The sequence below is a fragment of the Oreochromis aureus genome, linkage group 5, assembly GCF_013358895.1.
Source record: "Oreochromis aureus strain Israel breed Guangdong linkage group 5, ZZ_aureus, whole genome shotgun sequence".
In the NCBI taxonomy this organism is placed as follows: domain Eukaryota; kingdom Metazoa; phylum Chordata; class Actinopteri; order Cichliformes; family Cichlidae; genus Oreochromis; species Oreochromis aureus.
Window position 1 is genome coordinate 11,275,729 of NC_052946.1, and position 23,293 is coordinate 11,299,021.

Here is a 23,293-nt window from a genome sequence, read left to right on the forward strand (position 1 = left end):
CTTCTTGCCACTCTTCCATAAAGGCCAACTTTGTGCAGTGCACGACTAATAGTTGTCCTATGGACAGATTCCCCCACCTGAGCTGTAGATCTCTGCAGCTCGTCCAGAGTCACCATGGGCCTCTTGGCTGCATTTCTGATCAGCGCTCTCCTTGTTCGGCCTGTGAGTTTAGGTGGACGGCCTTGTCTTGGTAGGTTTACAGTTGTGCCATACTCCTTCCATTTCTGAATGATGGCTTGAACAGTGCTCCGTGGGATGTTCAAGGCTTGAGAAATCTTTTTGTAGCCTAAGCCTGCTTTAAATTTCTCAATAACTTTATCCCTGACCTGTCTGGTGTCTAAATCCAATCGAGAATCTGTGGCAAGGTCTGAAAACTGCTGTTCACAAACGCTGTCCATCTAATCTGACTGAGCTGGAGCTGTTTTGCAAAGAAGAATGGGCAAAGATTTCAGTCTCTAGATGTGCAAAGCTGGTAGAGACATACCCTAAAAGACTGGCAGCTGTAATTGCAGCAAAAGGTGGTTCTACAAAGTATTGACTCAGGGGGCTGAATAATTACGCACATCCCACTTTTCAGTTATTTATTTGTAAAAAATGTTTGGAATCATGTATGATTTTCGTTCCACTTCTCACGTGTACACCACTTTGTATTGGTCTTTCACGTGGAATTCCAATAAAATTGATTCATGTTTGTGGCTATAATGTGACAAAATGTGGAAAAGTTCAAGGGGGCCGAATACTTTTGCAAGCCACTATATCCTTCTTTCTCCAGATCCAGAGCATAATACTCCCACTCCTGTGTTTCACTGTGGGGACGGTGTTCTTTGGGTTGTAGCCGCTCCTTTTTTCTCCAAACATGAGCAGCATCTTTATGGTTAAAAAGCTGTAGCTTCATCTCATCTGTTCTTGTCCTTAGTATACTTCAGTCTGACTTCAAGGTGTCTCTTCTGCATGAATAGTTTTCTCTTGCTAACCTCACAATCCATTCCTGTGCAGTCCTAGTCTTGTTCTGTGGCACACTCTTTGAATTTTTCTTTTAATTTGAAGTGAAAGCTCAAGCCCTTGCTGAAGTTTTTATACAGTCTGTAAATTGGAAGATAACCCTCAGCTTTAACCAGATTTTACAAGTTTCAAGCATCGCAAAGTTAAAGTGCATCATTGCACAGCAGTGGTTTGTGCTTTGGCTCAATTAAAAAGTTTTTCCTTCTGCTGAAAAAAAATCTTATGTGGAAACACAATTGATGCTTTCTAAAGGAAACTTAAGTTTAGAAATGCTATGTTGAAAAGCCCTTGCTGTGTTTAAAAAGTATTTCCTTAGTAGTCTGATATTACAAACCTATGTTTTAAAAACATTGTGAGGTGTGAATGTGAGTCACAGTAAGACCAGGTTATCTCTTTGCTTATATTGTGTTTGAAGATGTGGCTTTTGCACACGTGTACTGTTTACATTCATATTCAACATTTCTGTATTTAAATAATTTAATCATTAAGAAATCCTTTTGTATGACTAACAAAGGGACACAACACAAATATTTTACAGTTTTTTTTTTTATTTTTGTTGGAATGAGAGCTTCTGTTATGTACAATAGTGGACAGAAACAAATGTCACAGAAATTATAAATATACTCTTGCTCCATCTGGTGATATTCAGTACTGACCGTATTATGTCACACTGATAATTATTCAATATTCAAGTCAGCCCTCTGTTCCCTTTATAAATCAGTATAAGGTGAGCAGTACCTGTGCAGTACAATCAATATGTAACCAGAATGCAATTTAAAGACAAAATATGCAGATTGGCTGCCCCCTGATGGCTACTGTTAATGAGCTGGTGGGACTAAAACGGGAAGCAGAGGTTGGATGGCTGCCTTTGTTGACACACCAACATGTGGACGATCCACTGTTCACTCTCGCAGAGATAAGGGGAGGAAGGTGAAGTAAGGGTGAGGAAGAAGAGAAGCAAAAATGGAGACACATCATAACTAATCATCTTAGAACCTGAGCCAGTACATCGCACTGCGCATTCTATTGTAGTCCGGTAACTGCTCAACGGGGCCTGGTGGAGAGAAGGAGGGACAGGTTAGAGAAAATAGTTGCAGCATGAGCTGCATCCTTGCTGCGAAGAGACTAAAAGTAGAGCAGAACTCACCGACAGCAGCCACAGCAGGACACTTATCGTAAATATATTTGGAGCAGATGTCACGCACCATCTTGGGAGTCACAGCCTGAAAGGAAAGATTTAGAGTTAAAACGCTCATTCGGGAGAGACTATAGGACTAAGCCAAATCTGAGAAGGTACGGTAAACTTACATCAATCCGAGCATCCCACTCTGCTAGAGGAATACGTCGTCCGTAGTTCAAAATGTGTCTGCCAATGTCGTCACAGATTGGTGTTGTTCCTAGAAGGTAAACAGTAGTGTCAACTTATAATTCATGAGAGCAGTGTGTCCGAGTTCTTAAAAAGACAACATTTTCGTTCTTTTTTTCTATGATTAAAACAAACTGTACTGCGTGAGACTTTAGGGGATACAATGTACACAGTATCATCAGGTCGTGTCATTGCTCTCAAATTCATTCTGCTGCTTAATAGTGAACATGTTCAGCTCAAAAACATTTTAGGACTAGAGATGGCACGATACCACTTTTATATGTCCGATACCGATATCATAAATTTGGATATCTGCCGATACCGATATGAATCCGATATATTGTGTTTTTTAATCAATAAAACTGTTTTTTAAATATCTTGCTTCATTTTGTATAAGTTCATACTCAAGTTTAAATAAACAACAACACTAAAGCTATTCTGTTATACCTGTATGTAAAAAATACACTGCACCCAAAATATTTCATAGTTCAGCAACACTGATCAATCTAATAAACTTAAACCTGCTCCATCCTCCCTATTCTGGTATTTTAAAAGTACTTACTTAGAAATATTAAGCAACCTAACTAATAGGGTTGCAAACTCCCAGCAAAAAAAAAAATAGGGAACCAGCCCCCACCCTCCACCTCATGATGCTTAATCGATGTAATCAACTTCAATTTGATGCAGTGTGAAAAAAAATGCACAGAAATAAATTATTTTTCAAGAATAATTAAATAGATTCAACATCTTTCTTCAACAGAATTGCAGACTGCACAGATGGTATCTTCCCAAAGGAAAAAGTAGCTTACTAGGGTATATTAGACTTTATAGTTACTATATACAGTAATGGACTTCTATACATTTTACATCAGATTAAAACTTTGGGTGTAAGATTCGGATGATTATTTATTAAAAGCTAGACATTTTAAATGAGAATAAGAAAGAAAAGTATGTCTTTGTGCCCCCCTTTTCCCTGTTCATGCCCTATCGGCCCCCCTGGCTAAACTATGCTAGATCTGCCTCTGCACAGTTACCATCCGTCAGCTACGTAGAAAAGGATCCTGGTCTAGAAAGTAATATTAAATAAATTCTAACGACAGCTTATCAAGCTTAAACGTGCTGCTGTTGTTCAGCCGCTGGTTTCCTCTTTCTGGTGCAAAGTGGGCCAAAAACAAAGAAGAGAGACGGACTTGTGACAGAAAAGCCGATCAGCTGATCATTAATCAGTTTCACGATTGAAGTAGCAGCAAGAAGAGGCAGTCGCTCCATACATCGGTTGTTAAGCTTAACGTAGGTACGCTTTACAAACATTCAGAGATGAACTTACACACTTGCTTCACTTCTCTGGGATAACTTTCTCGGAGATGAAATGCTGGATTGCTAGCGAGGCTACAAATACACACAGCTGCTCAATGTGAGCACACTGCTCTGACGTGCTACGGTTATGAGCCGAGTTACGCCGTGTCGCAAGTTTTGTGAGGTGCTTTTTTGATATTTAATGGATCGGATTACATTTTTTATTTCTCTCCGATATCCGATCCAGTAATTTACGTCAGTATCGGACCGATACCGATACCTAATATCGGATCAGTCCGTCTCTATTTAGGACTTTACTTTTTTTTAAAAGAGCTTATGAAAAATATCTAAAAATTCCAGGTTTTCAACAGTGTGCAAAAACTATGCACGTGTATAATCCATTACAGATATTACGTACCATTGAGCTGTCCAACCAGGCTAGCCTTCAGAGCATTCCTGCCTCTGGCGACATCACTCTCAGTCACTGTGGTGCACAGATTCATCCTGCAGGGAGCAAAATATGAAGGAATTAAACCTTTAACAACAAATCACAGTCTGTGATGTGCATTTCTCTCTGTCCGTGAACCATTACTGACCAGGCATTCTGGGACCAGTGCATCATGTCGTCGATGTTGTTCTTATCGGCCACAAAGTAAATGCCCAGCAGGCCGGTGTCGCTGTAGGAGGAGTGGAAGGCCTGGAAGCTGTGACAGAGGTTGTCCTCCACCGCCAGGCGAGCCAGACGGCTGCTCAGGTGCTGAAAAAGAGAAGAAAAGGAATATGTTATTATATTTCTTCATAACTAAAGAAGAAACCAAGAATCAAGTTTTTCCAGTTGAACTGCTTCGTGTATTCAATAGCTGACACTCACAATATAATTACAGTATTACTAAAAAAAAGTACTCTTTTTTTTGTTTAAAGTTTAATCACTTTCTTGTCAGACATAACAAAGACTTGTTCATCTCAGCAAGATCCTCCTTTCTGAGTTTAAATCTCAAATCTGATATATTATACATTGTGGCAGCAACACTTTTTTACCTGAGAACAAATAAAGCTTAAAAGATAAAGAAACAACATGATGATGTCATTTTTGTGGACTACAGTTACACTTTCATCGTTGCCGTCTTTTCTACACTGTGTTCATTTTAAAAAATAAATAACATTTCCAACCTTTCCACCACCGTAGGTAAGGTCATAGCTGCCGATGATGGCGTTGGCCACCATAAGAGGCACGATGTCTGGACTAGCAGCACTAGCACCCTCCACGGCGATGGCAATGTGTGCCAGGGGCAAAGCATCGTCACGCATACGGATCTGAGGAGAGGAAGAAGACCATTTACCATAATTGTGAATGTCCCTACCATGCCTCATTCTAAACAAGAGCCAGGTTTTTGAAATCTTTATAAACACAAATACTGAAGAAAAAAATTAACATGCAGTTTTTGTTTTTTTAATTAACACATCTCACCTCACTGCCAGTAAACCGGCAGGGTGACAACACGGGGACAGCATCTCCCTCGTACTCAAAAGACACTCCACTGAAGTGAGACTTGGCCAAACCAACCAGCTCATCATGGCTCACACCTGTAGAGGAAACACACCAGATAAGCATCAAGGCTTTCAAGGAAATGTAGAGCACCACAATGCACCGTAATCCGTCATAACAGCGTAAGAGGAAGAACACCTACCTCCAGCAGCAGCGAGCACCATGCGAGGAGCTTTATAGTGGCTGTTGACATAATCCACTAAATCCTGGCGGGTCAGATTCCTGTGAATAGAATAGAATAGAATGCCTTTATTGTCACTATACAGTTGTACAATGAGATACAGATGTGAGCATTGTATAAAAAGATTAGTCATTTTCTTACATAAAGGTGCAAATTGTGTGATTTTTTTTGCTGTGTTAGTTAACAACACATATTATAACAACAATCATTAGAGCTGTGCCATATCATATTGTCTGCAATAATACCAGTATAAATATGTATGCAATATAAAAATCATTGCGATAGCAAACCGATAGGTGACGATTTAGTAGCTCCAAAAAAACAACAACAACAAAAAAAAAAGCACAATATAAGCATATTAACCTCATTGCTGGGTTTCAAAAATGGCAATTTTGATTTTCGTGAAGGTTTCGGGAATCATCAAGTGACAACACTGACTAGCAAGTCGGTGGCATACAGTCTGATGATGTCACATTTTTGGCTCGCCTAAGATCACTTGGAACCCCAGCCAAGTAGGTAGTAAAAGTAGTACCTGGTATCAGGTAGTACCTCCTAATGGAAAACCCTAAAAACTGAGTCAAGCTATACTGGGCCAACCCGAATAGCCCGAGTGGTCTTTCTCCTGACAGCTGTTCTAAGACACAATAATAATAATAATAATAATAATAATAATAATAATAATCTAGAGATATTCATGAGCAGGCAGCTCCTCCCACCTGGCACTGCTGGAGGGGCCCAGCACACTGTGTCCCAGAGCAGTCCCCTGGAAGGCTGTGGAATGCAGCAGGTCCAGGCAAACTTCCTGCAGGTTGCTCTCAACTTCCTCCAACTCACGCAGGACCACGCTCCGCTGCTGCTCGATTTCAGCCTCGTTAAGGGAGCAGCTCTGCACGACTTCTGACAGCAGCTCAACAGCTGGAAAACACAGATGTTGTTCACAACTAAGAGGAGAAATGCACAAACTTTGTACTAAAAAAACAATGAAAGTTGGAATTTCTTCCCTACATAGTAGAGAACCAAATATAAGTGACTGATTTATTTTTATATTCTCATTCAATATTTTATCTCACTGTGATTTCTTTGCAATCACTGTATTATTAAAACTGGAGAACAATCTGTGTATTTTTCTGCCTCTCACCTTTAGGCAGGTCTTTGGTCAGGGTCTTCATATAGTATGCAGTGTGCTCCCGGGAGGTGTAGGCACTCAAGTGAGCACCCATAGACTCCACCTGCTGCTCAAGGGCTGTTTGTGGATGCTTCTTGGTTCCCTGCAAAGAAGACAAAACACATTTATTGAAGGGGGTATGTAACCTTGGTCATGTTGGATATATAAATTCTACTTTAACAAATAGCCCTGTAGGATAGCAAAGGTCATGAAGTTTACCTTGAAAGCCATGTGCTCCAGGAAAAAGCCTGCTCCATTATTCTTCTCACTCTCGTAGCGACTGCCTGCACTGATCCACAGTCCAACCTGTGACAAAGGAGAGATGGCATGTGCTGAATAAATATGCTGAGGTTTACATGAGTAAAAGTGTCTATCGTGTGCTTAAACAACTCCAACTTATAGCATGATTTATGACGTGTTCTTACAGTGCATGTAGCATGTCCAGTCTCCTCAGATGCAACCCTCAAACCATTGTCCAGTGTAGTAAGACGGGTTTCAGGGGCTCCTAACAGACTCTGGGCATAGCTTACTGAGGCCTGTCCACGCCTCAAGGACAGCAGGATGGGCTGGAGAAGTTACAGATGCAAAACATTACAACAATAAATTTTAAAAAAGGACTCTGGAGAACCACTTTTATATTTTATTACACTACATAACATCCCAATATAAGAACATTTGTCCTACAGGTGTACCATCCCAATCATCTGCAAGTTCAAAAGTACTCTCCTGCTAGCAGTGGCTTTTAATTAAAATGATCCATTTTGTTCTGTGTTTACAACTGATTACCTGGGAGGAAAGCATGTTTTTTCTGACTTTGTATGTGCTAATAGGTAATAAATATCAGTTCATCGGCACAATCGTTATCACCTGCAGTATAAGTGATCAAAAAACGAAAGGCTAACCCCAAATCCCTCTAGAGCAGTTTCTTTTTAAGACGGTACAGCTGTAATGACATGTCAGGGGCTGTCACTAGTAAACAGAACTGTACTGTTATTACAAAATCTGGTAAAATCTTGAATTTATGCCACAAGCATAATCCAACCTGGGTGTTATTACGACGTTTTCATGTTATTTTCGAGTTGACGTGGTAGTTCCTATCCAGCTCTTCAGCCGCATCAACAACAGTCATCATGTGTCTTTCCAAAGTCGCTACCCTATCGGTGCTAGCCTCACTTGTCTTTGAGGGCAAGTGAGGACAAATAGCAAATGTTACCTTGTGAATGACCAAAGGTAACTAAAACGACAATAAGACTGCTTGAAAGATCTTTTATGAAGTGGACAAAGCGCTTTAGGTAGTTGTTATAAGATGTATTGATTCATAAGCCCATTGACCTTGCATTCAGTGATAGCTAACTAATGCTAACCGGTTAGAGACTCTCCATAGCTGTACAGCGGATAGCACAGCTAGCTAGCTTCCTGGCTAACACGTAACAGAACACTTTTAGTGTTGCGGAAAATAAATCCGGCATTCCGCTAAGATATTCCACATTTTTTAACAAAGTATTCTGTCCAACCTTTAAAGAGATACTTACTCTGTGGGTTTTGGCAAGGGCTCGACCCACAGTGCTCCCCACTCGGCATACGGACGCAGCCATTTCTTCGTACGGTTACAGAAGGCAGTCTCGGCTGTTCGGTTGGTGCTAGATTGGATCTGTCGAAGGGACGACGCTGTGATTGGTTCTTACAGTGTGATGCAGGCGCCAGCATCTCTGCTATTATTGGTTTAGACTTCGTTAGCCGAAGGAAAGCAGCCAATCACAACACAATAGAGTTCCCGCTGATCCAATCTAGTACAACCTAGGCGCGCTCATGTGTCTTCTTCGCCTGGACTTCCCTTACAGTACCGTTGAGCTGTGCATGATCGCCGCCACCTGTTCCCTGTCGTTACTGACAGTTTCTCCATTCTGTTTATCTTCTGTTTGAGGAATTCATTAGAGAGTCACAATGTCAGCGATATTAAATAATACTAAGCCTCATTAGCTTTTTGCATTTTACTCCATCTCTGTTAGAAAGAGATTTCCAGTGAGAGTGAAGTGATCTCCCTTTTTCACTAATGATGGGTTGTTTCATCTGAACACAGCGACCCCAGTTCTTTCAGTCCATCTCCTCCTGATCGCTGTTGGTATATTTTAACCCCTCATACTTCTTTTCTGACCTTTTCATGATTATTTTGGGCTTTCCATATATAAAACTGTAATTAATGCAAAATCACCACTATAACGAAATCGTTTATCTAGTTTCCACACTGTTATCTTATTAGATGTTACACATCTCTTCTGTTGTCAGACATTGTTGAGTTACCATCATAGGGTGAGAGAAAGAAGACGAGGAGGTGGCAGAAACCCATTGTTGGTGTTTTTGAGCTACATCCTTTAATGGTATCTTAGGAAGAGACTTTACTTTTTCTGCTGAAGGACTCTTGTCTTTGATGGGGAACAGTGTTTTGACACTGCACAGCTGGAGGACTTCAGGGGAGGAAGCGAGCAGGGGCATTTAACTCTGAATCCCTCAACACGCAGGTGTTGAGAAACATACTGAGGAACTTTCACAGCAGCCTAAAGATGAAAAATGACATCTGAAGTACTCCATCATTGTCTCCATTTAAATATACATAAAGCATAACGAAGGGAAAGCTGTTCCTGACCTTTTTATATATGAGCTGGAAGTGTCCTGTGTTTGCGGTGCGCTTAACTCTCCGATCCAGAACAACTCGTAAAGTGTCCTCCTGCACTGCAGCACAGAGATGGGCTGTCACAGGGGTTGATGGAGCCACGGTGGGACTAGAATTGATTTCTAATAACCACGGATGCAAGTCACGATCTGAACAATGAACATGTTATAACATGTTAGTTGTTGATAACTATTCTGTTCTTATAACAGTAAAAATATTTAAATGTTATTTAAATGAAATGAATGCAGAGAGTGTAATGTGAAATACAGTGTGTCATGTATGGCGGGCCCATTGTACCTAGCATGAAATCAGCACCATAGAGCTTAAATGTGTTTTTGCGTGACTCTATCAGATCCTGTGCTGTCTGTAACGCATAGATGAGAGCTCTCTTCATTCCTGGGACTACTACAGTATCCCACTGAGCTTCCCGGTCCTTGGTGCACAGAAATGTTTTGAACTGGTCAACCGACCACATATTGTCTGCTGGAATGCTTCTGTGCCGCTGTACCAAGGGCCTCAAGCGCTTCTGAATGGAGTGATTACACAAGTGCACGGAGCTTAAAAAATAAAAGACAAAACTGTTATTGGACAGAGGTAGAGTTTGTTAGACTAGGATATAGAAGAGTGTTACAGGAGACACAAACTCAGGATATGCTTGTATATCAGCAGGTCATTTTGACTATGTCTACATGTCTAAGTACATTGAGTTGCTGCCATGTGATTGACTGATTACATTTTTGCATTAATGAGAAATCAAACAGGTGGACCTAACAAATTGGCCGGTAAATATAGTTAACCAAATCCCACATTTGGGGTTTGCAACAGCTTAATCCCTCCTGACAAAACTCATATAATTTCTTCATATATTTCTAATACACAAATTCCGAGGATTCCCACATTTCTTCCCCCTCAGCTCAATGGAAGCACTTACAGACTGTGCACTTTGGCTTTCTATTTGTTTGAAGTATGCAGAGGCAGATGTTAGAATTTGACTATACCCAGAGGAGAAAGCTAACAACTATTCAAATGATGCACAGATGGAAAATCAAATTTCCCGCCAAAAATGACATGCAAAATAATGTTGCCCCTTTGCAGCCTTTCACTTCCTGTTTTTCTATTTTAATGTCAAACTGGTTTCATGTCTGCCCCTTTTTCTCATTTTCACCTCTTATGTTTTAGTAATATTATTCATCTCACCTGTCCATTGAATCTAGTGTGTAAAGTTCTGTGGAAAAGCGTAAGTAGCACTTTTTGTAGAACCACACGGTCAGAGGATTCCAGTCGGTGCCCAGAAACCACTGGCGCACATCAAACTTGGTGTCATGGATAAGGAAGGGGCGCTCCAGGTACTTCTGTACCACCCATTTGTTTTCCTTGATAAGTTTTGGATCACCCTCCACCAGGTCGAGGATCTGATCAAGACGATTAGCACATTTGATTCCTAGAAAGAAAGTAAAACAGGTCAACCATGACTTTGTCAGACAATCTGGGAAAGGCCTGATTGTGCGTGGCCTCTCACCTCTGCCTCTGGACTTTGCTCCAGGTTTGATGATCCAGATGTTATGGATGCCTTCTATCTCCAGCTGGGGATTGACTATCTTCATCCTCTGCAGCATAGCCTTGCAGTGGGACACTAAATAATCACTGCTCTCAATCTCTGCTCCACCACTGAGCAAGGAAGCACACAACAGAGTTGTACTTGACTGAGAAGAGCATGTTGGTCTGCTAAAGCCTCTGGATCGCTCTCTAACACGCACATGGTGATGCATACTCACTGCACAACTAGATAGTAACTGTCTAAAAACTCTGCCCACTCCTGTGCAGGTGTTTGCGGTGTTTCCAAGTTAGTGTCTATGTCACTGTGCTCCAGACTCTGCAGAAAGTCCTCGGAAACTTTGAGTGCATGTTGATCATTTGGGAAATATTCACTGGGCTAGACTGCCGTTTGCTTTGTTTCTTCTTACCTGAAGGAAAGAAGGAAAAAGACTGATCGCTCTCTCTTTTTTTCTTTGAACAGAGTAATATACACTTATGTGAGAAAAGGTCGTACCCTTAACAGCTTGTATGGTGTGACTTATTCTCTCTCCCTGAACATCTTGGTCCTTCTCCACAATGTACTTCAGAAGACTGGTGCACGCAGTCCTCCTGTAGTCATCTGCACAGAGATTAGAGATGTCATGGTGTGCGGGGCAAACCGTGTGGTGTTGTGAGAAAAGGACCCAAGATGCAGGCACTGGCTGAGAGGCGAGTGAGCTTTATTTACAGAAGGTGAAAGCAAACAAAAGCGAGGATGGCGAGGACAGAACTAAGACATAACCTAAACTGGGGCAACTAATAAACAAACCTGAAACGATAACATGCAGGGAGAAACACGGGATGAGACGCAGAGAGAGACGCAGAGAACACCAACTAACGGAGACGGACCGACAACCAGCAATTGCAACCCCACACTATAAATATACACACAGAGGAACACGAAATGGCAAACCGGAGGGAGGCACAGCTGATCCTAATTAACAAGACGAGACACAGACCTTCAAAGTAAAACCAGAACCATCAAAAGAACTACCGACACGACTCAGGGACATGAAACAGAGCATAGAGAGAGCACACCGACAGGGATAACTAGACACACAAGGAGGCATGGGAAGAAAACCTCTCAACTAGAATATATAATCAATAATAATAATAATCATAATGATAATATTAATAAACACAAAACGGTGGGTCACCGACCCAGCACCATGACAAGAGATGAGTAAAGCAGAAATAAAAACTGAAAAAAAAAAAACATTACAAAGAGGTACAGTACAAGAGGTCAAGCTTGAAAAGACATAAAATGAGATCTAACCAATGAAGGCATGCCTCTCATCCGGTGCTGCTAGTCTGTCCGGGTCAGCCGAATCAAACCAGTGTAGTTTCCTCAGATTCAAACACAAGCCTGTCTGTAACAGAAAAGAGAAGTAATGATGGGGGGGCACAGAGGTGGATCCTAAGGCTGTCTGAAATAACAACTGCAAAGTCAGGGCATATGCAATACTGGGGTTTGTGCAATATAATTGATGTGTTTCCGTTATTGTTATCTATGCTGTCCTCTGTGTCCACTCTTCTTGTCATTTGTTTGTTCTAGTATAATGTGATGACTGTTTTTGTCTCTGTTACATGACCTGTAAATAGTGTCTCTGTATGTTTTTACTAACTTGTGTTTAACACCAACCTGCCAGAGGGTCTGCAGATGGAAATTAGCCCAAGGCTATAATCTGGCATATTTACATTTATTAAAATGTTCATTAATATGTATTGCCCCTCTTTCTAAAAAAAAATAAAAATAAAAATAAATAAATAAATGTACCTTGGTGGTCAAGTTGCCTGCCTTTGAAAAATGATTAGTTATCTGTTCCTTATGCAGGTTTTTTGTGTTGATGGCCTTTCTGCGGTTTGTCCAGTAGAAGTAAACCATTTCATTCCACACCAGGCGAGACTACAGAAATGAGCAGAGGAAAGAGATGAGATTTGAATCTGGGATTGGCTGTAATTTTAATCAGTTTAACCAAGGTTAACAACGTAAACTTCCTCAACATGAAAAGCTGGTCTTACCATGACATTGTGAAGTCTGTCAGCATCTTTTTCTTTTTCAGCATCATTTGAGTTGTCTGAAAAGAACAACCAAATGTTGATAAAATGATGGTGTGTGCAGAGATACCCACAGTTAGTATTCTGAATCAGCCACGCTTCTAGCTCACCATCATCTCTACCGCTGTACACAGCATCATTCGAGCCGGTTCTGTTCCTACTGCTCTGATGGCGACGCACTCGACGCTTAGAGTAGACCATACACCGCTCAACCCAGCCTCTAGCCCTCAGCCCTTCCCTGATGACAGGATACCTGTCCTGGATAGAGAACGCATCTGAGAGGACAGAGAGCAGACAAACAAACAATGTCTTCGCAATCCTGAAAACACATGAACAATTTGAACACGTTCAGGAGTGCAGGCTTACCTTGACAGCTTTGTCTACGAGAACCCTGGCTTCTCTCAGTCTATCCAGGTCAAGAGCAGGCAGGCTGACAAAATTACGGCAGACTTTGGCCTCAGGATGGGTAGCTGACATGCACAACCATATAAACAATCACATTCCAGTCATTGAAAAGAATATATTGACTGCATTTATTGGCTGGACAATAATCCTAATATAAGATAACCTTTATTAGTCCCAGAGGTGGGGAATTAATATTGTTACAGCAGCAGAGTGGACAGGAGGGCTAAATAGATGCATCACAACCTAAACTTTTAACTGATGTAGCATTGATTTTCCCAACTTTGGGAAAATCATTCAGTAAGCTGATTTCTGAGTTGTAAACTCAGAAAGGTAAGTTCAACTCCCACAGTACTGGCCTCACAGTACAGTTTCTCCTCTCACCTGCTGAGATCCACAGGTGTCAGGAGCACATGCTGAGCCTGAACCGTTACCCGCTTACTGTTCTTTTGGCAACTCGTGGAAAGTCTTTATCTATTTGCGATGTGGGCAATATTTATTTATTTACTGTTTACTTATTTATTTAGGCGTTAACATTAGCTACTCCGCTTGGTTAGTGTGTTGATGGAAATCGCTTAACATTTTACGTTTATGCCAAGTATTATTTTATGGAATGCAATATATGTTTAATTCTTCATTTTCATTCTTTGTTATTATTAATTTTTACATTTTACCTGTTGCACTGGCATAAATAATTTCAGTGGCCTTAATTGCACAGTTGTATTGGTACTTTTTGGTGGCACAAAGAAGAGCTAGGTACTTATTTATAATTTAACATTGTAGCTATCATATAATATAATATAATATTTGAATAATTCTTTTATTTTTTATTTTATTCTTATAAAATATTCTCCGTACGGCCGCCATCTTGGCTCTGGCTAGATGGAAGCAGGGCCGGTGTACGTCACGGTGTGTACATCCGCGCCCGCTTCACGGCTCTTGCCCAGGCAAATCCCCGCCCTATATTCAAAAAATACACCGAACTCTAACCCTCACATCGGACACAATCTCACAGGTTAGGAGTGGCTCAGATACAGTAAGTACAGCTTTTTCATGCACGTCAAATATACCACAACATTGGAAAAGTGGTGGGGCAAGTAGTCCTAAATAGTGTCAGCGGCTCTAGAGCTATGTTTTGGTCGATAAAAAAAAGTCAGGCTAACACGCTAACACGATATGTTTAATGTCGTTCTCAGGTGTTGGAAAAGTTCTGCTTCGTCTCGTTTAAAATGTGTGGAAGAACAGCATGCACTCTTGCTCCTGACGAGCTGAAACGAGCCTGCTCTTACAGAAACCGAAGGGGGCAGAGGAGACAGCCCCGCTGGAGGGATGGAGACGCGGACAACTATCGACCCTCCTACAATAAGAACCCGCAGTCCATGAGTCCCGTCCTGCTGTCACAGAGGCATTTTGACAAGGTAATTATAGCGTATACAGAAGCTAACATGTCAACAATTTGTTATAGCTTAACTGACATTGGGGAAGCGCCCGAGGACGGTGGAAGATTTGACGTTTTTAAGTGAAGTAGGGCTTTTGGTAGAGGACCCCAGGTGAAGTCAGTCACTGTCTAACCTCGTAATAAAACCTTATATATTTTATTACACTTATAGAACTAAAACAGTGATAGTAACATTTGCTAATGTATTTCTTGTGGACAGACTATGTATTAAATATTACAGGCTTCAAAAACATGTTCTGTCCTTCTGGGCTTTTTGCATTGAATATTGTGTCCGTCTTGTGTCTTCAGGATGCTCCTGTGGATGAGTGTGTGTTGGCCTCAATGCGGTGGGGTCTGGTACCCTCATGGTTTAAGGAGAGTGACCCCAGCAAGATGCACTACAGTACCAGCAATTGCCGCAGTGAGAATATATTGCAGAAGAAGTCCTACAAGGTGCTTTCACTAGTAGCAAGCGATGTTACATTTCCTGTGCATCACCTGTTGCTTTACTTGTCAGTTTTTGTTACATAGGAGTGTCTTAACCATTTTACCATCTCCCTATAGGACCCTATGTTGAAAGGACAGCGCTGCGTCATCCTAGCTGATGGTTTCTATGAGTGGCAAAAGGTTGAAAAAGGCAAGCAGCCTTTCTTCATCTACTTCCCTCAGACTCAGCCAGGACCCAGCCAGGAGGAAAGAAAGAACTCGGACTCTGAGTCAGTGCGCCCTCCAGCCAAAGTCTCCTCTGGTTTGATGAAGGTTTGCTTTGGGTTTTCTGTTGCAATATAAGCTCCACAAACATTTTGTTCATCTACTTCAAAAGTAGAGCGAATGCAGCTTAGGCGGATATTAGGTTTCCTGTGTGGGAGATGAGCCAAGACAAAAATGTGCATGTGTCCACCAGGTGTTTCTGTTGCATTGTTGAAATACCCATTATACTCTGTATTTGACAGGGAGAAGCTGCAGGTGAGTGGACAGGATGGAGGTTGCTGACTATGGCAGGAGTGTTTGACTGTTGGACACCACCAGGAGGTGGAGAACCCCTTTACTCATATAGTGTAATAACTGTGAATGCTTCCCCAAATCTGCAAAGCATCCATGATAGGTAAGAATCCCAGACCAGGAAACATGCTCTTAATTCATGCTGTGTAAAATCATAAATCATTGTGACTGCTTTTTAGGATGCCAGCGATCCTTGATGGGGAGGAAGAGGTTAGGCGCTGGCTGGATTTTGGGGAGGTGAAGTCTCTAGAAGCTCTCAAACTGCTCCAGTCAAAAAATATTTTGACTTTTCACCCCGTCTCTTCGTTAGTCAACAACACGCGCAACAACTCTCCAGAATGCCTCCAACCAGTGGATCTCAACAGCAAAAAGGTATCAGATATAATGTGGTTGGGAACTTCAGCCATTTTGTACTAACAAGAGCGGTTACAGATAAGAAATTTGACTCTTTGACTCATAGGAGCCCAAGTCCACAGCAAGCAGTAAGATGATGACAAGCTGGCTGTCGAGCAGTTCACCTTCAAAGAGGAAGTCCCACACAAGTGAAAGTAAAGAAGAGCGAGAAAGCAAGCCACAGAATCAGCGCAAGTCTGCAGGAGGACTTCAGCAATGGCTTCAGGGAACCAACAAGAAACCAAGAACAAAGTAAATACATGAACTGAGAACTCGATAGTGTTTGAAAGACCATTCAGGCCTTATTGTACTCTGCTACTGTATAATTGTATAAGAAAAAGTTCATTTTTTACTTGTACTTAAGAATATTTTAAATGTAATTCATTGTTCTATAACAATTTAAGAGTTCATCAATAAATGTCAGACACAATAATGCTTTATTCAAGGTTTTTTATTACCCTTATTACTTGAAACAATGTAGATGCTATGCATTATCATATTAATAATATAATAATGATGAATGCCAACACTCTCTCCCCCACATTTGTCCTTCAGAGTTACAGTATGTATGTCATCCTGTTTCAAAGTTTTAACATAATACGAACAGACAGTTAAAGATCTGATCAGTTAAAAGAAATGTCAAGCACTTGAATCGTATGCCAACACGAGCATCTGGCAGAGTCAGATATGGAGATTTACAACACAACTTTATGTCTTCCCCACACAATGATTGAGAGGTCTGCAAATATACAAAGTTGCAACAGTTGACAATAAAAAGAAATGTACTAGCTAATAGTACTGGGTTATGAATGACAATTTGTATTTGAGAAAAATCTCTCCTCTAGGACTATCCGGTAGACTGACATGCTGTCTTGATTTGGTTCATGTCAAATGTTCTATCTGGAATTTTACAACCTTCATTTCCCCGATAGAGGAACAGCACTTGGACGCAGGAACTGAGTCTGTATTCACACAATGTTCTCGACCTGAGCTACAATTATGTTTATTGTGGCTCCAAAATGAGATGGCTCCAAGTTTTCAGTTACCGAAGATGAAAGCAAAAAAAAAAAAAAAAAAGAATCTGTACACACTTGTCTAATGGACTTGTTATTGATCTGCCTTTACAATTCTATACCAATTACTAAGAATCAGCAGGCAGTATGATGATATCATCTACACTTTTACACAGTATCCCTGTTTAAGTGTCAGAATTATGTTTTTTTAAAGATTTTTATGAGGTCAAGTGAAACCACATTAACAAGTGTTTCAGAGTGAAACTAACATAAGCCACAACACAAATGAGTAAAAAGGGGGAACAGTGTTTCTACTATTCATGCAGCAGCGGGCTGTGAAAGTAAGAAAACCACTAAAAAAAAAGAAAAAAAGAAGTTTAACTTAAATTAGAAATACAAATAACTAAAGAAGTAATGCTTTGATTTCCCACTTGGACATATTCAAATAAAAACTGTTACAACCAAAACTGGGACTGAAAGCATTGATAAACATAGAACTCCAAGTGAGATCAGCCCATACCACCACTGCCATGAAAACGTATGAGAAAACACTGGGAAGTCATAGGCTTAATACAAATAAATGTTGTATTGTTCCCTCGAGGTGTTCTTTGGGCTAGGAAATTTAGATTTTTATAGAAAATGTGTACTTTGTATACATAAGGAGGTGAGTGCAGCATGTTTGTGTATACTAGTATTCTCAATAAGTGGGATGCTGCTTGTATGTTGGGCAATAGGGAATAACATAGTGAGCCATGGGAAAGAGGATATATAGACAAGGCAAGACAGGGTAGTGAGGGCATGACAACCCCCTGAAGATCTTCAGAGTCCTCAGCAGCTGCAGGTCTCTGCTGACGGCTTGGCTCGCTCGTTTCTGTCCAGTTTAATTGGCTCAGGGAACTCGTTGTACAACTCCACCTCGGTCTCCTGAAATCAAACAAGGTAACAGAGTCTGTGTGCAGCTCTACAGCTCAGTCTCCATGAGTCTCCTGCTGACATGACCTTACCTGTTTAAGAGCATTGCGTGCAATAGTTTGGAAGGCCTGCTCCACATTGATTGCTTCCTTGGCGCTGGTTTCAAAATATGGGATGTTGTTCTTGCTCTGGCACCAAGCTTGTGCTCGCTTGGTTGTTACCTGAAACACAAAGAAGATGGTGAGGTTAAAAACATCTGGCAAAAGACAAGTTATTCTTGTTTCATCAAGCCATTCGTATCACAAATTACCAACACCTGTCAGACATTTTCGATAAAAGATGATGCATCACTTACATGATGTAACACATCTGGCACAGTTAAATTTGAACCCACCTGTCTGTTTTCCAAGTCGATCTTGTTGCCCAGCACCACAAAGGGGAAGTTTTCAGGGTCTCGTGGGCTGGCCTGAATCAAGAACTCGTCCCTCCAGCTGTCTAGGGTCTTGAAGGTGTTGGGTGCAGTGACGTCAAACACCAGGACGCAGCAGTCTGCTCCACGGTAGAATGCCACACCTAAGGACTGGAACCTCTCCTGACCTGCTGTGTCCCAAATCTAAGAGACAAGAATCTTTATGCTTACAGGCCCCAAATAAACAGAAATTAAACAAACAAACAAAAAACAGCAAAAAAAACAAAAACCCAACAACACTGGTTTGTATGGTTGAAATGAACCACATTTAACTTTTACCACTAATTTGAGTTTTGTCACTTTTTTTGTAGTTTTTAAGAAATAAAACAGAGAAAAAAAATATAACTAGGTTAATTGCCTTTGTAGGTCAGACGGTCACCTACATTGTTCAGTTTCAAAACTCATCTTAAAACACATTTATACTTTCTGGCTTTCGACCCAGCATGAGACATTGATCTTACTCGTTTTAACTATTTTATAGTTGCCTATTTTTACTTCTTTTTTATTGTTTTCAATGTACTTATTAATTTTTGTGAATAGAGCTTTGTATCTGCTGCCTCTGTTTGTAAAGTGCTTTATGAATAAAGTTGTCATGGTACATAAGACTTAACATTTCATTGTCTTTCAGTATTCTTGCAAGCATATTTTGGCAGTACCTGCATTGTGACAAGTCTGTCGTCCACCATTACTTCTTTTGTCAGGAAATCAGCGCCTATTGTGGCTTTGTACTGGTTGCTGAACTTCTTATTCACATATTGATTCATCAACGAGGTCTTCCCAACTCTAGAACAAAAATTGCAGAACAGTATTTAACACACATGAAGGGAAGAAACAAACGAAACAAAGTCACCACAATGAACTCATTTGTAAAGCTTATAAATCCTACTTATTCCTACTGGTGTCTAATTTAAATGAGCCATTATTCAGACCCTTTTAGTATTGAAGCAGCTGCTCAGCATCACTTACCCCGAGTCTCCGAGGATGATGACTTTGAGTAATACTTTCTTCCTCGACGTCATTGTGCCACAGCCACGAAGACAACAAACTTTATGAGAAGAGAAGAGAAGAGAAGTAAGCACTAGAAAAGCTCAAACAAGACAAACGAGACTGAGACTAAGTGCACCAACTGCTCCTGTACTTGTCTTTTCTTCACTTTGGAAACAAAGAAAACGGCTACACTGTACCACGAGGCTCAAAATATAACAATGCAATGTTGAGGCTGTTGATCTGAGCTGACATTTGGTCCTTTTTGTTATGCTGTAAAGCATTCATTTTGTTCTATTTATATAGCATATACACCATTCAAAGGAATAAACTACATTGTTTCATTTTGAAGCGACCATTCTTGGAGGTTTATAAAAATGAACGTCACAAGAAATGGAAGCATGCCCAGTTACTCCAAAACCTAAAGGATATGAATAAATTTTGATGATGTCTTCTCGGAAATCTGCATTTATCCAAATACAAGGCAGGTATTGCACACCGTTTAGCTACACAATTTAGTTCATAAGTCTTAATAAACAGTTCCCGTTTGTTAAATTTGAGGAAATGGGAAAATGTATTATAGTTGTCAGCCATTTTCTATTCTCCCCCCCCTCTCAAATGTATTACATCCTGCTCTCATTGTTTAATCTCTGTTAAGGGGTGACACAAAATCCCAGACACTGCTGATCACAAGTCTAGTTTGTTTGTTTGTATGTGTATAACTAAAATCCAGATGTCAAATATCCTCATCCTTTGTGCCTGCTCAAGACATCATTGAGCACGTCCGACTTTGACCGAGTGTGCTACGTACTAATAACTACCTCTCACTGCTGTAGTGACCAAAGTCCAAACTCAATTACAGAAAGGCTTTATCAGTCCAATCGGGATTTTTTTTTTTTTTTTATGTTGGAGACAGCATTACTGAAAGAAGGTACAGATCCTAATCACAGATCATGCAGTATTTCACAGATCACCCCATTATGAGAACAAGTAGCCATGGCTCGAGGCAAAACTGGCATAGCGCTATCGGTGCGGCTCTCATAATCTGTGCCCCATGACACTGTGTCAGCGACTGATCACATGGTTAAAACACAGGACCAACGGAACCATGACTTGGCAAGCATGTTGAGCATAATAAGTACTTTAGCTGGCCTCGGTGCACCAAGGGGTAGGATCCATCGATAAGGACTCAACTGTAAATCCGGCTAACTGTAGTTATTTTCACTTTATACATTGTAAAACAATGTTGCACTTGCATTGAAGCAAACGGTCGTGAACACTTTGAACATATTTGCAAGGGGCTAGCTAGTCAGAAAGAAATGGACATTTAAAACACTAAATGCTACATAGTTAATTGAGTAAATGCAACAAAAGGATGAAGCTTGAAAACACTGTCACTAATAAATACAACAATTTCAAAACAATGGGGGTTGGGCGTTTTTCCTTTTCTTTTTTTGGACATAGTGTCGACTAGCTACCACATCTGTGACACTTCTGATTTTTTGCTAACGTTTCGTTAGCTACGCAAGCCTGATTGACCAATTTAAAACTTAGATAACGACATCTAGACTCTTATGATATGCTATCATTAAAATAAACAATCAAAGTCACCACAAACCAACCTGGGCAGTGGTCCTTCAACAAACAGATGTCAAAAGTGGACTTTTCCTCTGCTTCGTCTGGAAGGCTAACGCACAGGCTAGCGAGCAAGCTAACGGCTCCTCCAAATGTCTGGCGTAACAAAACAACACGTACACAGCGTCGACAGCTAATTTATTTCGGACAGCGAGCCCCTCAAATGACCCTTTTAATCGAAATCAATACTGCCAGTGCCGAAGTTTAACTCCCTTCGTCTAACGATTTGGTAAAATGCTCTCTTGTCCAGTTCCCGTTGACGCTCGCTTTTCCTGTCGAGCTAACGTGCTAGCTTTTAGCAGAGCTGTGTTCACTTCCTCCAAAACAAGAACCGTCATGAGCGCTGACGTCACGCGCTACCGTGACACACAGCTGCTAATGTTTGCCCATACTGTATAACATTATGGAATGACTTCGACCTTTATATATGCATTCTATAACTATGAAGCTAAAATTACCTATCCAACCATGTCGTATATGTTATTTCTCACTGATATAAGACCCACTTACCATAATGACTTTCCGAAAGTCATAATGACTCTCCGACTCTCTATAACTTATAAGAATTGAAGTTGTTTTTGTCCAATATCACCTCACCTTTTAAAGAGCTTCCATCAGTTCATCAGAATATTATTGTTATATTATTGTTTTTTGTTTTTTTTACTTAAGAATTTTTGTTGAAACTTAATAACCATGCAGGGAAATCTATGTAGTCAGTTTATCCAACCTACTTGACAAATAGAAAAACTTCGCAGAAAGGTTTTTCATTGAGCTGATATTCTATTCGCACAAAGTCAAAAACCACTCCTAACCTGCCGAAACCCGGGATCGAACCAGGGACCTTTAGATCTTCAGTCTAACGCTCTCCCAACTGAGCTATTTCGGCTATATATGGAGTGGGAAGAGAAATACACACTGGCGACTGGCCAGAAACGATTGTTTTGTTTTGCGATTGTTTATTTGACATTCAGGATCAGTCATTGACCCCAGCTGGGGCAGAATTAAACATACACTATCTACTAATTGGTAGGTTGGTGACGCAATCCCTGGCTCTTTCAGTCTGCATTTCAAAGTGTCCTGAGGTAAGATATTGAACACAGAGCTGCCTCTGATGCATCCATTGGAGTGTATGTGTGAGTGTTAGACAATGTACAAAGGTATAGTAAAGACTGCTTTGAGTGCTTAGTTAGATTAGAAAAGTGCTACAGGCTATGAGTACATGAAATGAAGCTTCACATGGCAAATGACTGGCCTGTTCATTACTATCAATTCCTCCTGTGAGTTTCCTGCTACTTTTTCAACAAAGTTTTTGAATTTACCAGTTAGAGAAAAAACAATCATCATCTCAATACAGGGAATTATAATCATTAGACTGATATAAGTAAATTCCTGGAGGAGATCATTGAAAATATTAGAATGAGTGTGAGGGTATGTACAAAGAAGTGAAAAAACTTGGGGTACAAAAAAAAAAACTCACCACAACAAATAATGAGATGAGATGAGATAGCCTTTATTTGTCAGTTGCAGGTCTTTTGCCCGCAACCGAGATGACAGACCTTGCCGACCGTACATACAATACACAAACATCACATTGGGGAGACAGGTCAGGCCAGGTAGCGAGGAAAAAAACATCGAAATGTGTAACACAAAAGGATAATACAGGAATGCACAGATTTCAACACACCATAGCACAATAAACACAGACAAGCAACATGGGAAAGAGTTCCAGTGTGTACATCTGATCTGGGACCGCTGCAATCTTTCGACTGCGCCTCCAACTGACCCGATATCCACATCAGAGGGGAGGTAAGCGTTGGAGGTGGCGTAGGGAGGGTGATGCGTCGGTGAGTGCTTATCAGTATCAGTATATGTATGTGTGTGTGTGTGTCCAGAGTTCAGCTGAGACAGTGTCCTTCGCCCTGCCAGGCTAAGTAAACAGTCTTCCAGCCAACCCAGGTGGCCTTGCATGGAATGGGAAGGAACAGACTAAACACAGTCGTTATCAGGGTGTTGTGTAATGGGACACAGGAGAGAAATAAGTATTGTATTCTATGTTCTATTGGCTTGTACTGCATATAAAACACCAGGACATGACCACAGGGTATTTAATATGTTATGCACCAGCACAAGCATAAATACACCAACGACATTAGCCACTTACCTACCGTGAAGTTTAAATCACTCA

At 40.8% G+C, this 23,293-nt stretch overlaps 4 protein-coding genes and 1 non-coding gene across 7 annotated transcripts; 1 reads left to right on the forward strand and 4 right to left on the reverse strand.

Moving 5' to 3' along the window:
* Window positions 1-1,532: 1,532 nt before the first annotated feature.
* LOC116330175 (cytochrome b-c1 complex subunit 1, mitochondrial) lies at window positions 1,533-8,243 on the reverse strand. The gene is made up of 13 exons (XM_031752414.2): window positions 8,089-8,243; window positions 6,982-7,122; window positions 6,776-6,862; window positions 6,530-6,659; window positions 6,108-6,306; window positions 5,353-5,432; window positions 5,133-5,248; window positions 4,835-4,978; window positions 4,261-4,421; window positions 4,083-4,168; window positions 2,311-2,399; window positions 2,150-2,225; window positions 1,533-2,056 (listed from the first exon to the last, which is right to left on the reverse strand). Exons 1-13 carry the CDS (start codon window positions 8,149-8,151, stop codon window positions 1,992-1,994), a joined length of 1,437 nt encoding a protein of 478 aa, XP_031608274.1. The 5' UTR covers window positions 8,152-8,243; the 3' UTR covers window positions 1,533-1,991.
* A 576-nt stretch (window positions 8,244-8,819) lies between these two features.
* On the reverse strand, window positions 8,820-13,340 carry LOC116330185 (tubulin monoglycylase TTLL3-like). The gene is given in 13 exon segments (XM_039612031.1): window positions 8,820-9,111; window positions 9,201-9,376; window positions 9,525-9,784; window positions 10,425-10,668; window positions 10,747-10,925; window positions 11,003-11,132; window positions 11,135-11,186; window positions 11,321-11,382; window positions 12,079-12,172; window positions 12,580-12,708; window positions 12,825-12,880; window positions 12,971-13,135; window positions 13,227-13,340. Coding segments are annotated over 12 exon segments (1,632 nt in total). The 5' UTR covers window positions 13,062-13,135; window positions 13,227-13,340; the 3' UTR covers window positions 8,820-8,952.
* A 797-nt stretch (window positions 13,341-14,137) lies between these two features.
* On the forward strand, window positions 14,138-17,172 carry hmces (5-hydroxymethylcytosine binding, ES cell specific). 3 transcript variants are annotated; one of them, XM_031752373.2, is made up of 7 exons: window positions 14,138-14,298; window positions 14,459-14,680; window positions 15,010-15,153; window positions 15,265-15,459; window positions 15,654-15,805; window positions 15,882-16,074; window positions 16,163-17,172. In XM_031752373.2, exons 2-7 carry the CDS (start codon window positions 14,492-14,494, stop codon window positions 16,349-16,351), a joined length of 1,062 nt encoding a protein of 353 aa, XP_031608233.1. In that variant the 5' UTR covers window positions 14,138-14,298; window positions 14,459-14,491; the 3' UTR covers window positions 16,352-17,172. The 3 variants fall into 3 exon arrangements, with proteins under 3 accessions (XP_031608233.1, XP_039467964.1, XP_031608235.1); XM_039612030.1 differs by having other exon boundaries at window positions 14,151-14,277; XM_031752375.2 differs by having other exon boundaries at window positions 14,161-14,298; window positions 14,554-14,680.
* rab7a (RAB7a, member RAS oncogene family) lies at window positions 16,532-21,435 on the reverse strand. The gene is made up of 6 exons (XM_031752376.2): window positions 21,096-21,435; window positions 19,456-19,534; window positions 19,146-19,272; window positions 18,415-18,633; window positions 18,113-18,241; window positions 16,532-18,032 (listed from the first exon to the last, which is right to left on the reverse strand). Exons 2-6 carry the CDS (start codon window positions 19,506-19,508, stop codon window positions 17,937-17,939), a joined length of 624 nt encoding a protein of 207 aa, XP_031608236.1. The 5' UTR covers window positions 19,509-19,534; window positions 21,096-21,435; the 3' UTR covers window positions 16,532-17,936.
* Window positions 21,436-21,921: 486 nt separating this feature from the next.
* trnaf-gaa lies at window positions 21,922-21,994 on the reverse strand. The gene has a single exon. It is a non-coding gene; the product is annotated as a tRNA-Phe (tRNA).
* Window positions 21,995-23,293: the final 1,299 nt, after the last annotated feature.